Below are 16,569 nucleotides of genomic sequence, written 5' to 3'. Positions count from 1 at the left end.
TTACTGGGTGGGGGATCAAGCCGGTTCTGGTTATATTGTTGAAAAGGAACCCCCCTAGATATTGAATCTGGCCCTTCTTGCTGCCACTCCAAATGGCAGAAGGGTTATATTTTTATTTGTTTTCAATTATTAATAATAATAGTTCTTTATGTAAAGTGTGGAAAATTGGAGAATCTATGTAGAACATATGAATTCTGGATGATTTTATGAAATTGCTGTACCACTGAATGCCTCAGTGGGTGTGGGAATATATGCTCTCAGGCCTGGTAGCATGGCTCTCCCAGTCCAGGGACAATGGAGAGTCATTAACATGAATTGCTCCCATACATATTGGAGCACCTTAAGACAATGGGATGGCTGAAGTCTAGGGAAACCAGTTTGACCAAGTGTGTCTGCAGGGAAGGGGTTTGGAGTGAGAACAAAGAGGAGGTGAGGGTACAGCCCTTTACAAACACAGAGCCTGGGCCGGGCAGAGAGATAAAAGGAAGCTTGTGTCAAGAGAAAGGAACAACGAAGGTTACTTTCCTAGCTGAGAGGACCTTTTTATACTGTACAACCAGCCATGGTCAAAGGAAGTTTGACAAACTCCATGAGTTGAAGGAGAAGCTATGACTTGCAGGAGGGAGATCCTGGACACCCTAAAGAACTCTGACCTAAGCCCAAAGAATGCTCCAGAGTGGTGAGGACACTGAGAAGGGGAAAAAGGTGCAGATGTGTTTATTATTATGTCTGGATCTGTCTATCTTTTGTGCTGCCTGAAGTAAAGAGGAATTGGTTTAGGATTCCCCTTTTGCAAAGCCTGTGTAGTGTGTGCATCAACTGGGAAGTGTAAACCAGAGAGCTCACAAAGGTGGGAGACCTGGGCCAGGGAATGCTTGAGCAACTGGGGTGTCTTTGTGGAGCCAGCACTTATTCTGGGGGGGCCTAGGGCAGCTAGCCCCTGATGTCCCATTGCCATGATGGGGAAACAGACAAACAGCCTGTGCCATGGGACCATGCCAGAGATGCCAAAAGAAAGAGACAGTGCTGGAGTCTACCCAGACCAAGGAAAGCCTAAACCTCACACGGCCCAATGTGGTGGGACCCATACGTAGCAGCCTGGTGAGTTTCCATCAGGAAGAGCTTTACCAGGGCTGTCTTTGGGTCTTTATATTTTTTGGGGTGGGGGCTATAATTATTGCTCCCAAGTGCCCACTGTTCTTCCCATCTCACCCCCTGAAAAAAGGCAACTTAGGCAAGGGTCTAATAATATTCCGATGCCCGTCCCTTCAATGCAGGCCCAACCCACACCTTTGCCCCTTTGGCCACGTGCCCAAATGTCCGTATTCACGCATGTTCCCCCTTACCTAACCCTCAAACCCAGGCCCTGGTGGCTTTGCCCTGAGCCTGATCCTTCCATTGCAACACCAGAGGCTCCTGGAGGACCTTGTGGACTAGGGGTATGACAGGTTCGGTCACAGAGATCCCTTGGGACTGTCACCTGATGTGCTGAAATTACCTCTGAGCCCATTTTCCGTACCAGCTTGGGACTCTAGAACCCTACTTTGTTGAGCCAGACACGCTAGCCTGCTGCAACACAAATGCCCCAAAAGCTGCAGACTTAACTGAAAACAGCTGAGCAGGTTACCTGTCTCCAGCACCCAGACACCCAGTTCCCAATGTGTTCCAAACCCCAAACAAATCCATTTTACTCTGTATAAAGCTTATAGAGGGCAAATTCATAAATTGTCTCCCCTCTGTAACACTGATAGAGAGATATGCATGGTTGTTTACTGGCCCAGGTATTAATCACTTACTCTGGGGAAATTAATAAAAGTGATCACACCACACGATCCATTGTCTACAGCCAAACTCTACGATACAATCTCATTTGCTTCAACCCCTCAGACAGAGACAAACACCTACAAGATCTCTATCAAGCATTCTTACAACTACAATACCCACCTGCTGAAGTGAAGAAACAGATTGACAGAGCCAGAAGAGTACCCAGAAGTCACGTACTACAGTACAGGCCCAACAAAGAAAATAACAGAACGCCACTAGCCATCACCTTCAGCCCCCAACTAAAACCCCTCCAATGCATCATCAACACATCATCAAGGATCTACAACCTATCCTGAAGGACGACCCATCACTGTCACAGATCTTGGGAGACAGGCCAGTCCTTGCATACAGACAGCCCCCCAACCTGAAGCAAATACTCACCAGTAACCACACACCACACCACAGAACCACTAACCCAGGAACCTATCCTTGCAACAAAGCCCATTGCCAACTGTGTCCACATACCTATTCAGGGGACACCATCAAAAGGCCTAATCACATCAGCCACACTATCAGAGGCTCGTTCACCTGCACATCTACCAATGTGATATATGCCATCATGTGCCAGCAATGCCCCCCTGCCATGTACCTTGGGCAAACTGGACAGTCTCTACGTAAAAGAATAAATGGACACAAATCAGATGTCAAGAATTATAACATTCAAAAACCAGTCGGAGAACACTTCAATCTCTCTGGTCACTCGATTACAGACCTAAAAGTTGCAATTCTTCAACAAAAAAACTTCAAAAACAGACTCCAACAAGAGACTGCTGAATTAGAATTCATTTGCAAACTGTAACTTATGTAACCCTTCTGCCCGTCAGAGTTGGCAGCAACAAGGGCTGGGTTCAATATCTAGGGGATCCATTCCAATAACACAATGTAAACCGGCTCAAGCCCCCACCCAGTGACCTGGGACAAATATATACCACCCCCGCTGGGCGCCTCCAAGAGGCAATACTTCCCCTCTCGCAAGCACCTAGTCTGAGTGTAGCAAAAAGCCTTTTAATAACAGAGAGAAACAATGTGGCATTATGTTGGGGAAACACCACCAACAGGATTCATAACACAACCCATGAGCAAAAAACCCACCCCAAGCAAATTGGGGCATGCCCTTTCCCTTTGGTTCTTGAGTCCAGCAACCCCAAATCACCCAAAGTCCCAAAAGTCCAATGACCAAAAGTCTCTGTCCCTGGTCAGGACAGCCCCAGAGTTCAAAAGTTTATCTGGAGAGCTTTACCTCCCAACCTGGGTGGAGATGGGGGCGGGGGTAAAAGGCACCTTACATGATCTGAAGCTGACCGCCCCACAGCTCCATAGGCCTCCGCTCCGCTCCACCAGCCGCCCCACGAACTGCTTTGCTCAGCTCCGCTCAGCGGCCCACCAGCAGCTCCCGCCGTCCCATGAACTGCTCCACCAGCCGGTCCACGAACTGCTCCGTGTCCCATCAGCAGCTCCCGCCATCCTATGAACTGCTCCACCAGCCTGTCCACAAGGCACTCTAGCCCTCCCGCAAACTGCTCCACAATATAACTTCAGGCTCCCCCACTACTTAACACAACACTCAGTGATTTCAACTCTTAGTCAGTTCAGCTCTTTGGTGAATTCAGCTTGTAGTAGGGGAGCCTCAGTGCTAGTGCACCATTAGCCCAAAGTGAGCTCAGCAGCCTGCAATTAGACTCCTAATGAAATCAAAATTAGCTCTGATATTCCACAGTAGATACAGGAGAAAGTGCAATTAGCAGGTAAGGGGCCCATGCCACCAAGCATTAATACTTGTCCCCAGCCTCTCTCAATTCACAGAGTTTTGGAACCCATGACCCTTGCCTAGCGAGTGCTACTTAGTTGATGGTGAGTCCCTCCATCATAACAAAAGGCCAAGAACAGTTCCAAGCACAGTTCCCATAATCAGGGTAATAACAATTTATTCTTCCTGCCCCAATAACAGAGACACTGGGGATCCCACAGCAGCCAAAGTGACCATTTGGGCAGCTATGGCCTCATTCTAGGCGGGGTGGGTGTGCCTATGCAAATGAGCTCGGCCCCTGAAGTTCTTTTCCACAACTTGCCACACCTCACCACCAGATGTCAGGGTGGAGCTCATCCTGACACTGCTTACACTTAGGCTTGAATAAAGACTGGGAGTGGATATATGCATATTTCCATAGAGCATATGGAGTGCCACATCATAAGGGTTCCCCAAGAATTGCTGGAGGGAGATTTACCGCCTTCCCCCCCCACCCCAAATTCAGGTAATTTTCCCTTCCATCCACATATTTGTGACCAGGACTCGAGGTAGCGGGAGAGCGAACAGCTGCAACAAACAAAATCCAGCTCACGCAGCACTCCCCAGACAAGGCAGAGCTGAAGCCAGAATCTCAAGGTCCATCTTTTTTTAGCATGTGCACACACAGGAAAATGTCCCACAGGTGCGAAATCTTCCCACTGGCAACTGAGCCACACGCCCCCTGCTCCAGGCCCTATCTGCCAGAGATAAGCGCTACGGACATATAAGGGGGCTCAGAAGAGGCACTGCTCCTGACACAGCTACAGGGCACCATGATCCGTATCCTGTTCGCTACCCTGACGCTGGCCACTGGGGGTATGTATCCCGCCTAGACGTAGGATTTCATCTGTTTTACCAATTGCAGATTTAGAGCTTGATCCTGTGGTCCTGACGCTGACCAGCACCTATCAGAGTAATGGGTGCAGTGTAAGGGTGAGAATAGACTATGGCTTAGAAACCTCTGTGGTGATAGAAAGGGCGCCAGATCGGTCCCCTAAGTTCAAACATGTGTTACACAAAGATCAGGTCGGTTTTGGTTGGTGGCTTGGTCTGTTCTGATTTCTAAAGCGGACCCCATCTTGTGTCTCTTGCAGCCCTCAGTTGTGGGAATCCCGCCTACCCACCTCTCTTGAACAGAGTGGTTGGAGGAGACGATGCAAGACCATTCAGCTGGCCCTGGCAGGTTAGTGATTCCCGGGTTTCCTTAGCCCACTCCAGGATACCTTGAGCCAGCTTGCCTTCCCATTACGTTGGGCCTTGCTTTGCTCAGCCTGCACGCGCGTTGATGGCATTTCCCTGTCTGATAGGCGATAACTTTTGAACACGGTATCCGATCAATTCCAAACTTCCAGGGAACGTTCTAGGCATCAGTGGTCAGAGCCCTACTGAGTTTAGTGAAAATTGGAAAACGAGAAGGCAGAAAAGTGGAGGACACCTGGAGCCCCCGGCATCTGGTTAGCAGACCCAGCAGCTGGAGCTGGGTCTATCATAATAGACATAGATCAGGGAAGTGGTTGATGGCAGCCATTGACCCCTTCCAGTGTAACAACACGCCCCAGATCTCAGCCCTGCCCAGCATCCCAATGGAGCAGAAGGTTTTGATCCCCTGAAGGACTTTGCTCCCACATGGAAAGAAAAGAAATAATTTCAGAAATTATACAAGCGGGATTATTTACATATGTCCCTGACGTGAGGGGGAGGGGAGGGCAGCACACAAGGAGCTTAGGGGGTAGAATGGGGAATGCAACTTAAGGACCCCTGGTGGGTGTGTGAGCTGAGCCTACAGAAGCAACAAAGTGAGAGACCGTGTAGGTGTATCATGGCTGTATTCTAAATGGGACACACTACAACGCCAACTGGCCTTGTGCTTAAGGTGCAAGAAGAGGTGTGAGAACTGAGTTCTATCCCCAGCTGTGCCACAGACTCACTCCCTGCCCCTAAGCAAGTCACTTAGCACCCAATCCAGCTCCCATTGAAATCAGTGAGGAGGAGGAACTCTCCCTGGCTTCAGTGGGTGTGGGAACGGGCTCTCTTTGCGCCCAGAGCCATGTGACGAGCCCTTTGATAAGCTTGTCAAGAAATAGCAAAGAAGGAGCATGCTGGGAAATGATCCTGACATGCTATTTTGGGACACGGCACCTCCGTTTCTGATCCTCATCCCCAGGGCGCGTGTCGGGATTCATTTGCTACTTGTACGGAGTGTGCTAAAGACGAGTTACCAATTAATGACTACTATTAATCACAACATCCCAGATGGTAGTGCAGCGTTACTGTGCTCTTTTCAAGAACTAACTGGGGAGCGAAGCGATTCCCGTCTGCAGCTGACAGGTCAGCTAAGTGTCAAAGCCTGCTCGGATCCATCAGGATGAAAGCTCTGGAGGAATAGGAGATCGATGTCATTATATTTTGCTAGGTCCGCAGAGCCCTGCTTGTCAAGTAACCGGTGTCTCAAAATAGGGACTATTTAACTCCTAGAATACATTTAAAAATTGCACTTATTTAGCTCTTCACCTGTTGAAAGGTTAATAAATGACACCCCTGTACGGTTGATACAATCCTCATGGCATATTTGGGCAATTGTGGCAGAGAAGCTGAGCAACCTACCCATGGTCACACAATGAGTCAAAGGCAGAACAAAAGCGACAACTCAGGAGTTCACAGATCCCTATTTCCCTAGATTCCATTTCCATGATCAGGCCACAGGCCCACTAAACCCAGTGAAATATTTAAAAAACAAAACCCCCAAACCACCAACAGGGCCCTATTTCTACATAGAGTGACAAAGAGGTCTTTCATGAACCCATTTCTTCTGTAGCAAATACAACCCTCTGTTTGGCCCATGCTTAGTAAATGGCTTTGGGAAAGCAACGGTGAAATGAAACTTTGGAAAAAAACCTTTTCACAAGAGAGTGATCTGGACATGGAGCACTTGGGTGCTCAGCTTTTCACCTTCGCAACAGAAGGAGAAGTCGATCAGAGAGTAGCATTCTTACCATATCGTTCCTAGGTCTCCCTGCAATACAGTTCCAGTGGTAACTGGTATCACACCTGTGGGGGAACCCTCATTGCACCCAACTGGGTCATGACAGCTGCTCACTGTATCAGGTATGTTAGCTGCCAAAGCCTGGACAATCATTTCTTTTAAGTCAACGTGCAGAAAGCTGTAAATGCTCTGAGGAAAAGAGAAAGCCAAAGCATATTAATCACAGGCTCTCCCCCTCTAAAAAGTTTATCACGTCTAGATCGTGTCTCTGGCTGTGGCCCCTACCTGATGATTCACTGGAAGGGGAAAACTTCCTTCCTCTTCCCCTGCTTGTGCCATGCCCTGCACTGTTGACTTTATTTTTGCATGTATAACAATACATATTAGGTATTAAATTGTCCAGCCCCTTTTAAAATCAGCCGTGTTCTCTTTACAAGCACATGTAGCAGTGAGTTCCATAGGTTAACTAGCGCACCCACTTCCATGAGGAAATATTCCCTTTGGATTTAAAGTCACCTGCCATCAATTTCAGTGAGAGCTTCTTGTTCTCAGATTATGGGATGCTGTAAAAATGAGGGGCGTGATCAGCTTTGACTTCATCACCTTAAATGCCTCGGTCAAGGCCAGCTGCCCTACCCAGTTCTGCAGTACAGGCCTGTTTCCCGTACACACATGCACTGCGGCTGGTTACTACCACTCCAGTCACGGAAAGCATCGTCAGAGCAGATATGAGCCCTCCCGGGCGGGCTGTGTGTGAGGTCAGATGGCCAGGGTGCACAATACTCTTCCACACACCTCTCTACCAGTGGAGATGCTTTCGTAATAGACATTGTCACACTACCAGAGAGGCCTTCAGAATTGCTCAGATGTGCCAGGAAATGGCAGCCTCAAGCTCGAAGATCAGCTGGGGCCCATGTTTAGCGGGAATCTTGGCAGGAGGCAGAGGAGCGTGTGGAGATGCAGCCTCTAGTGACTATAGGTTCCAGCATGCAATGCTCCATCCTAAACCAACGGCTGTTAATGTAGATCAATGCATGCTGGCCCCTGCAGTTCTCAGAGGGTTCCCACTGGAGACCCCTAGGCTGCATTTGGCCGCCCTTCCCAAAGAAGCGTGTAACTGTGCAGGAAGCAGGGAGCTACACACCTAAGCATCAAGCTAGTTAAGACCAAAGTAAACTGTGAAGAACTTCAAAAAGCTCTCACAAAACTAAGTGATTGGGCAACAAAATGGGAAATGAAATTTAATGTGGATAAATGTAAAGCAATGCACATTGGAAAAAATAACCCCAACTATACATAGAATATGATGGGGGCTAATTTAGCTACAACTAATCAGGAGAAAGATCATGGATAGTTCTCTGAAGACGTCCACGCAGTGTGCAGCAGCAGTCAAAAAAGCAAACGGGATGTTCGGAATCATTAAGAAGGGGATAGAGAATAAGATGGAGAATATTTTATTGCCCTTATATAAATCCATGGTACGCCCACATCTTGAATACTGCGTACAGATGTGGTCCCCTCAGCTCAAAAAAGATATACTGGCATTAGAAAAGATTCAGAAAAGGGCAACTAAAATGATTAGGGGTTTGGAACGGGTCCCATATGAGGTGTGATTAAAGAGGATAGGACTTTTCAATTTGGAAAAGAGGAGACTCAGGGGGGATATGATAGAGGTCTATAAAATCATGAGTGGTGTGGAGAAAGTGAATAAGGAAAAATTATTTACTTGTTCCCATAATATAAGAACTAGGGGCCACCAAATGAAATTAATGGGCAGTAGGTTTAAAACAAATAAAAGGAAGTTTTTCTTCACTCAGCGCACAGTCAACCTGTGGAACTCCTTGCCTGAGGAGGTTGTGAAGGCTAGGACTATAACAGGGTTTAAAAGAGAACTGGATAAATTCATGGAGGTTAAGTCCATTAATGGCTATTAGCCAGGATGGGTAAGGAATGGTGTCCCTAGCCTCTGTTTGTCAGAGGGTGGAGATGGATGGCAGGAGAGAGATCATTTGATCATTACCTGTTAGGTTCACTCCCTCTGGGGCACCTGGCATTGGCCACTGTTGGTAGACAGGATACTGGGCTGGATGGACCTTTGGTCTGACCCAGTATGGCCATTCCTATGTTCTTATCTCTCCCTGTTCCTTTTCCTCCCCAGTTCTTCTCGGACCTATCGAGTGTTTCTTGGCAAATTCAACCTAAAGGCTACTGAACAAGGATCAATTGCAGCCAGTCCAGAAAAAATCATTGTCCATGAAGGCTGGAACCCAAACCGTGTTTCAAATGGGTAAGTTAATAGCAGCTATTTATAAAAAGTATTAGCGATAGGGCCCTAAACCAAGGCCTCTCGGTCCAAACACCCCTACACGGTGGGCAGCTCCAAATTTGGAGCCAGTTGTTACAGCATAGGCTCAGTCTGATGATTCCAAAATACTGGGTGACTGGATGTGGGGAGTGGTGAAACCTTTCCACAGTTCAAACCCTTGTCACATTATGGAGGATGGGCGTGCCTGGCTCAGCGAGCAGATGCCCATCACCCCCAAAGGGACAGATGCCAGTGCAGGAGCCACCTCCCCAATAGTTAAGTGATGCCTTCAGCCTCCACTATCTCCGAAACTTTCAGACACATTCACCTGAGCTGCTGACCACTTGTGGCTATTAAAGAGTCCACAGCAGCTTTCGTAAGAGTACAGGTGAATTAACCCCCGTGTCCAAACCAAATTCCACCTATTGCAACTGAATTCAGTTCAATGGCTGCATAGCACAGTTGTTTATTGCTTAACAGCTGCCTTGCTTGACCCAACAGCGTCTCCTGCATCTTAGCAGTGGGTGAAGAGACAGGTGTGTGGAGAGGTTCATTTCATACATATGTTTAATGTATGTAAAGTCCTTTGAAAGCTTCAGATGAAAGGTGCTACTAGAAGTGCAAAGTATTATTAGTAACTTGGATTGAGGCCACGTTGCTGAAGGACTCCTTGGTTCTGTTGAAGTCCTAGTGCATTAGCCCCGTGAATCAGCTCCGTTTCCAACTTTCTACGCGTTTCATCCCCGAGTATGTGGCCAAGCCCAGCTCCCCAAGGCAGTAGTACAAGAACTAGGACGTCAGAATGGCCATACTGCCTCAGACCAATGGTCCATCTAGTCTAATATCTTGTCTTCTGATAAAAGAAAAGGAGTACTTGTGGCACCTTAGAGACTAACCAATTTAAAAATTTCATGCAGTTGATAGATTTCCACTCCATACGGCTAAATGCAGTGCCTTGCATAATGACAGGTTTCAGAGGAACAGCCGTGTTAGTCTGTATTTGCAAAAAGAAAAGGAGTACTTGTGGCACCTTAGAGACTAACCAATTTAAAAATTTCATGCAGTTGATAGATTTCCACTCCATACGGCTAAATGCAGTGCCTTGCATAATGACAGGTTTCAGAGGAACAGCCATATGGAGTGGAAATCTATCAACTGCATGAAATTTTTAAATTGGTTAGTCTCTAAGGTGCCACAAGTACTCCTTTTCTTTTTGCAAATACAGACTAACACGGCTGTTCCTCTGAAACCTGTCATTATGCAAGGCACTGCATTTAGCCGTATGGAGTGGAAATCTATCAACTGCATGAAATTTTTAAATTGGTTAGTCTCTAAGGTGCCACAAGTACTCCTTTTCTTTTTGCAAATACAGACTAACACGGCTGTTCCTCTGAAACCTGTCATTATGCAAGGCACTGCATTTAGCCGTATGGAGTGGAAATCTATCAACTGCATGAAATTTTTAAATTGGTTAGTCTCTAAGGTGCCACAAGTACTCCTTTTCTTTTTGCAAATACAGACTAACACGGCTGTTCCTCTGAAACCTGTCTTCTGATAGTGGCCAATGCCAGATGCCTCAGGGGGAATGAACACAACAGGGCAATCATCGAATGACAGTCAGAGGCTTAGGGACACCCAGAGCACAGGGCTGCATCCCTGACCATCTTAGCTAATAGCCATCGACGGACCTGTCCTCCAGGAACTTATCTAGTTGTTTTTTGAACCCCATTATAGTTTTGACCTTCACAACATCCCCTGACTGTGTTGTATGAAGAAGTATTTCCTTATGTTTGTTTTAAACTTGCTGCCTATTATTGAGCCCTGGTTCTTGTGTCACATGAAGGAGTAAATAACACATTCTCCACACCAGTCATGATTTCACAGACCTCAGTCATATCCCCTCTTCGTCGCTTCTTTTCCAAGCTGAAAAGTCCCAGCCTTCTTAATCTCTCCTCATACAGAAGCTGTTCCATACCCCTAATGATTGTTATTGACCTTCTGTGCCTTTTCCAATTCTACTATATCTGTTTTGAGATGGGGTGACCAGAACTGCACGCAGTATTCAAGTGTGAGCGTACCAGGCATCAATAGAATGGCATTGTGCTCTTATGATAACTGCCGAGGGTCAAGCCGCCTCCCTTAGAGGCCTGAACACCAAGCAGTTAAGAAACTTGCTACATTATGTCATCTGCCAAATGTAGGGCTGAACACCATTAAACAGAGCCAGACTATGTCCAACTGCAGCCAACACTTTTAGATTCCACTGGTTTATTACACCTCAGTCTAGCAGTTACAGGGCACAATACCATGATGTTTATTGAGGCTCGGGAAGGCTTGAAAAATTACTTAAATGCTGCCCCATCTGGAGAGGAAAGGTACAGAACACTGCCCTGCTGTGAGGGAAGGGTTTTGGCAAACCCCGAGTGGTAAAAAGAAAAACAAATATCAGTTATGGAATCATTGATGCTCACGGACCACAGATGAGCCCTTGTACGTTTGGATGCTGACTCAGCAATAAACTGAAACACAAACCTCACAGGCCACACACAAGGAAAGTCCTGGTGCTCCAACAGGGCCAGGTGGCATTAAGGCATGTGTTTGAGATGCAGTATGTGCAGCACTGACTGGAAGAGAAAGAGTTATGTCTCTTGAATTCATAGAATTGTAGAATATCAGGGTTAGAAGGGACCTCAGGAGGTCATCTAGTCCAACCCCCTGCTCAAAGCAGGACCAAGCCCCAATTTTTGCCCCAGATCCCTAAATGGCCCCCTCAAGGATTGAACTCACAACCCTGGGTTTAACAGGCCAATGCTCAAACCACTGAGCTATCCCTCCCTTCAAAAACTGCTTGTGTAACACTGACAGACCCCAGTCGTCAGCGGGCAGGATCGAACCTGGGATGTCTGGAGCTAAATGCATGAGCCTCTACTGCATAAGCTAAAAGCCATATAGCCCTTTTTCTTTTATCCATTTGGGGGGTTCCAAGACAAAGACAAAAGTCTCACTCCCCCGGCCCCGAGAGAACCCCAGCCTGACAAGGAAGCCTCTGGCTGAAAGGCCATTTCCTGGGAGTCTCTGAGTAGAAGGATGAGTCGGTAACAGCATGGGCACCTCCCTGGGGAGATGCCCACCCACCACAGGGAGCTGAACAGAAACGAGTGCTTGACAAGCCTTGACGAGCCTGAAGTTCCAGGAGGCTCTCCATATATTCTCCAGAAGCTCTCATAGTCACAGGCTGAGTTTACCCCAAAGCTTGACAGAGACAGGCCAAGCCTCTCAAACTGAGCCCTATGTGGGCAGAGGAGCTGGAGATGCTGGGACCTGGATTTCCACACGGCTTTTGGGCCATGAGGAAGGAAAATCAAGGTGCTCCACCAGGGCCTATGGGCACCGAGGCATGTGTTAGTGTCTGTTATGGGCAACACCAAGGGGTAGGACCCCCCTGCCATGCCCTGAGGATGTTCCTTCCCTCCTCCTCCCCCTAAAGGCAGGGCCCCTCTTTCGAATAGGCGGAGCACTCTATAAATGCTACATATTAATGGGTCTGTGTTTTCTTCCACTCTCCCTCTGTGCACGCTCCCTCCTCAACCCCGGCTTCTGAACACAGCAACGACATCGCTTTGATCAAACTCTCCCAGAGCGTTGCTCTGAGCAATCAAATCCAGCCGGCCTGCCTCCCTCCGGCAAACAGTCTCCTGGCCTCTGGCGTCATCTGCTACGTAACTGGATGGGGAAGGCTGTACAGTAAGTGTTAATACAGTTCTCAGTGGTAACACTAAGTCCGTCTGTGTTAACATCTCCTTTGGGATTGACTGGAATAAGGTTCTTTTTTCTGGTCCCCCTCAGCCCTCAATTCAAAGAGAGAGCTGACCAGGGTCTGGCGCCACTCCTGCACTAGAGATGTTTCTGCATTTTCCTTGCAGAATGTTCAGCTTTTGTCAGGACCCCAGCTGAGGCCTCGAGGTGCAATTGTAACCCAAGTGAGAGTGGTTTGAAGGCTGCTGGGGCTGCTAGTGCTCATGGAAGAGTTGAAAAACCACTTTAAAGAAGTGAATGTTAGAGTGGGACAGCCAGCCTGGAACAGGGAAGCCCCTGTGCAGAGAACGGGTACAATGCAGGCAACAGCCTCGTGCTTCAATCCTGACCAGGATGCATCACCTAGAGAGGTGAGAGCACAGAGCAGGGATCCTGGCCTATTCATACCTTGACCTGTTCGCTGACGCTACCGCCAGTAGGGTGTTGATATGTGAATGTTAAAGTGCTCGGCCACCAGCTGATTTCCCATGTGATATAGGCAGAGAGCCATTGTTAAAATGGACGAGGATTATCCATCTAGTTCAGACACTTTTCTGAAGGAGGGATACGCTAAGGACTGGATTCTGCAACCCCTCTGTGCTTGGAATCCCTGTTGACTCTTGTACCTGGATACGTTATTTTGCTGTTTCTTCACTGCCAGGAGCTAATGCTACTCCCTTGTTTCTGTTCCCTTCCAGCAAACGGTGCTTTGCCAGATAAACTGCAGCAAGGGCCTTTGCCCGTGATTGTTTACGCCACCTGTTCCCTGCCTAGCTGGTGGGGTAGCACAGTGAAACACACCATGGTCTGTGCAGGCGGCGACGGAGTGATCTCCAGCTGCAACGTGAGTCCGGAGAACTTGGCATTTATGGGAATGGCGTTAGAAAGTTCTGCATTATGGGAAGGGACTCTGAAGATGAGGCAGGGTACTAGGATCTACCCATTCTAGACGGGCTTTGAAACCCCTTCGTAGAGGTTGATAGCAATTAACGTGTTGAAGGACTATTTAATAAACACATTTCTATACCCTCACGTGCAAGAAGGATCCACACCAAACCCCTGGATCCAAACTCCCCCTACTTGTTGGGCCTCAACATGGCAGCTGGGAGCCTTCTCATAAGACAGAACCTATATTCATTTCATTCACACTCCTGCCTTTCTCCCATGTCCCATCTCTAATTATATGAGACCCGTTCAATGACTGTGCCTCTCCTTCTTTGCAGGGGGACTCTGGTGGCCCACTGAACTGCAGAGGTGCTGATGGCAAGTGGGAAGTTCATGGCATAGTCAGCTTTGGCTCCGCACTAGGCTGTAATTATTACCGCAAACCCTCCGTCTTCACTCGGGTCTCGGCTTTCAACAACTGGATCGCTACGGTAAGGGTCTAGTGTCTGTTGCTGAGCAAGAACAAACTCTGCTGTGAACTTCTAAATGGTCATTTGGGGTAAAACAAAACACCTGCAAAACAGTTCAAGACTGAGGGTTTGTCCATATGGATACGCTGGCCAGCAGTAGCTTCCCATGCACACACACTTACCCCGGAATAGTTAGTGCACTTTAAATTCACCCCCTAACTTATTCCATAATAACTTCACCATGTAGACAATCCCACAACAAGAGAGAACGTTGTCTTGTTTCTAGAGAATTAGTTCCTGCAGCAAAGGTGAGGTGTCTTCCGGTTGAATGCAACTATCCAAATGATCTTCATTTCTAACCAAAGTTCAGATGTTTTGGAATAAATCTGTCATGTTGTATATTAAGGGTATATTTTATAGAGTTTTAATAAATGGTAATTGATGTCCAACAACTTAATTAGCTGTCATCTATTACTCTGATGATCAGGAACACATATCGCTCATGGCTATAATGTTCTTATCAAATATTTATTAACTATAAATGCACACTTCACATAAAGGATGACACAGAAGCCAAATCACCTGTCTTAAATCCTTAGGAAGAGAGAGGGTTGTAGGACTGGTTTATGTATTTAAAGGGACAATTTGTAGCGTTTGGGTGGCCCTGTTTACAGATTTCCTTAGTTTTCTGGTTTGATTTCCCCCTCACACATTGTGTTTTACACTTTCTGCAGGTTATGGCAAACAACTAACCTGAAGAGCCATGGACAACAGACTAACCCTGTGCTGGGGGAGGGGAAGCAATTTTGCTACTTGAAATAAAGTCATACTCATGAAATTCCAATCTGAGGTACTGAAGGAATCTGTGTATAATAAATAACCAACATTTGTTTGCAACGGACATGTAAAGCCTGTGCCTCGGGGAAAGGGAGGGTTTAGGATGAAGCATATGACACGGTGGTAGGGCGTTATGCAATGGAGTATTTTCTTCCATTAGATAAACCCCATTGTGACCGAAAGTGGAATAAGAAGCAAGACACAAGAATGGGGGAACAGGACGGGGGGCGGGCGCTCACCCAGAGCCATCTCCTTCCACAGTGGTTGACATGAGAAATGTGTGTTGTCACCCTGGTGTCCCCACACTCCCTTCTAATGCCACATTCCCATACTAGTTTCCAGCTGCCAACTCTCCCTTTGCCTTTCACCTGAGCACGGGGGAATAAGAACTATAAATCCCAAGAACCTGGCAATGCTCTCAAAATACACAATGCAGAGCTCCTGGCCGTTCCCCTATTCAGTGGTTTGATGCCGTTATTCGTTGGGTTATGTCTGGCTATTGGAAATGATCCTGGAGCGGCCGCTGGCTGAAGAACATGCCGTAGAGCAGGGAACCACCTGAAAGCCACTTTGAAATATCAGGGAGGCTTTTAAAGACGGAGGATAATTTCTGATGATACATTTTTACCCTTTTAAGGGGAATGGAGCCCATGGTGCTTCTCTCTCCCCAGCAGCCCATAAATCTCATACCAACTGGAGTTTCATGCGCACCTGCAGAGGGGAAAACACAAGCCAGTGTTCATTTTTCTACCACTATAAAATTTAACCCACTTCGAAAGAATTAGGGAAAGGCCATAAATTTACCCCGTCTGCCTTGAGCTTTCAGAGCCGGGAACTACCGAACAGAAACAGCCTGGAAGGACTGAGGGCCACCTACATTCCCATTGCCTTTAGTCAAATGATCCTAACAAAGGAGCTCTGATGCTCCAGAAAGGAGCAAAACCGAAGACAGACAATTGGTCAATTCAGTCCTGCACATGTGAGCAAGGATCAGGATGAGCCATGGCCTGGGGAACGTTCCGACTCAAAGCCAACTGGCTAAGGGAAGCTGCAAGGGTGCAAAGGAAGGGGGCAAAGGACAATAAGCGCTTACAGTAGCAGTAACTTACTTGGATTTCGAGAGACCACGTTTCAGCACAGCAAAGGGAATGTACGGTAGCAAACCGCAGCGCTCCAGATTCTCCCCTCTCGTGCAGAGTCCCTCACCAACCTTAGCCCTGCCATATCACTTGTCCAGAAGGCGTGTGTTGCTTAGCTGCAGCTCCCTGTGACACATGACAGGGCCCCCCAGCTCCATTTCCCACAGATAAGTCTTCTGCTTCCCTCTCCCCGGAGGAGCATTAACAGTGCAGGTGCCAGGCACACCGTGTTTCTAAAGTAAAGCCAATCAGACTCGTACATAAGACCAGCACCCAAGTGAGTCAGCTGCAGGGGGAAATAATGTAATTTGTGTCTTCAAACAGCAACCAAAGGAATCACACTCCTGATTTTATTTAGAGGGAGAATCGGCCATTAAGCATCACAGACTAGCTGCAGCTGGTCTAAGCTACTCTGGTGTTCCTGGTAAGCGTGGACGGTTGTGATAATTCATTAGTGGGAGAGTTCTTAAAGAGCCATCAAAATATTTTTTTGCTAAAATCATCATGCTTTTATTCCCCCGGACGCTGGGAGATGCCTAGCCGTA

General features: G+C 47.4%; 1 protein-coding gene across 1 annotated transcript; it reads left to right on the top strand.

Moving 5' to 3' along the window:
• The first annotated feature begins 4,383 nt into the window (after window positions 1–4,383).
• Window positions 4,384–14,871, top strand: LOC125624449 (chymotrypsin-like elastase family member 2A). Its single transcript, XM_048825145.2, has 8 exons — window positions 4,384–4,426; window positions 4,705–4,793; window positions 6,618–6,715; window positions 8,752–8,880; window positions 12,506–12,642; window positions 13,392–13,537; window positions 13,917–14,069; window positions 14,783–14,871. Exons 1-8 carry the CDS (start codon window positions 4,384–4,386, stop codon window positions 14,798–14,800), a joined length of 813 nt encoding a protein of 270 aa, XP_048681102.1. The 3' UTR covers window positions 14,801–14,871.
• The last annotated feature ends 1,698 nt before the right edge of the window (window positions 14,872–16,569 follow it).

Source organism: Caretta caretta, chromosome 18 (genome assembly GCF_965140235.1).
Source record: "Caretta caretta isolate rCarCar2 chromosome 18, rCarCar1.hap1, whole genome shotgun sequence".
In the NCBI taxonomy this organism is placed as follows: domain Eukaryota; kingdom Metazoa; phylum Chordata; order Testudines; family Cheloniidae; genus Caretta; species Caretta caretta.
The sequence above is the reverse complement of the archived record's forward strand: the minus strand, read 5'-3'. Positions and strand labels throughout refer to the sequence as shown.

Excerpts from the sequence above, each read along its gene's own strand:
- LOC125624449 (XM_048825145.2), top strand. The coding sequence starts at position 4,384 with ATGATCCGTATCCTGTTCGCTACCCTGACGCTGGCCACTGGGG. Across the intron at positions 4,427-4,704 it reads CCTGACGCTGGCCACTGGGG|CCCTCAGTTGTGGGAATCCC; the intron begins GTATGTATCCCG and ends TGTCTCTTGCAG. Across the intron at positions 8,881-12,505 it reads CCAAACCGTGTTTCAAATGG|CAACGACATCGCTTTGATCA; the intron begins GTAAGTTAATAG and ends TTCTGAACACAG.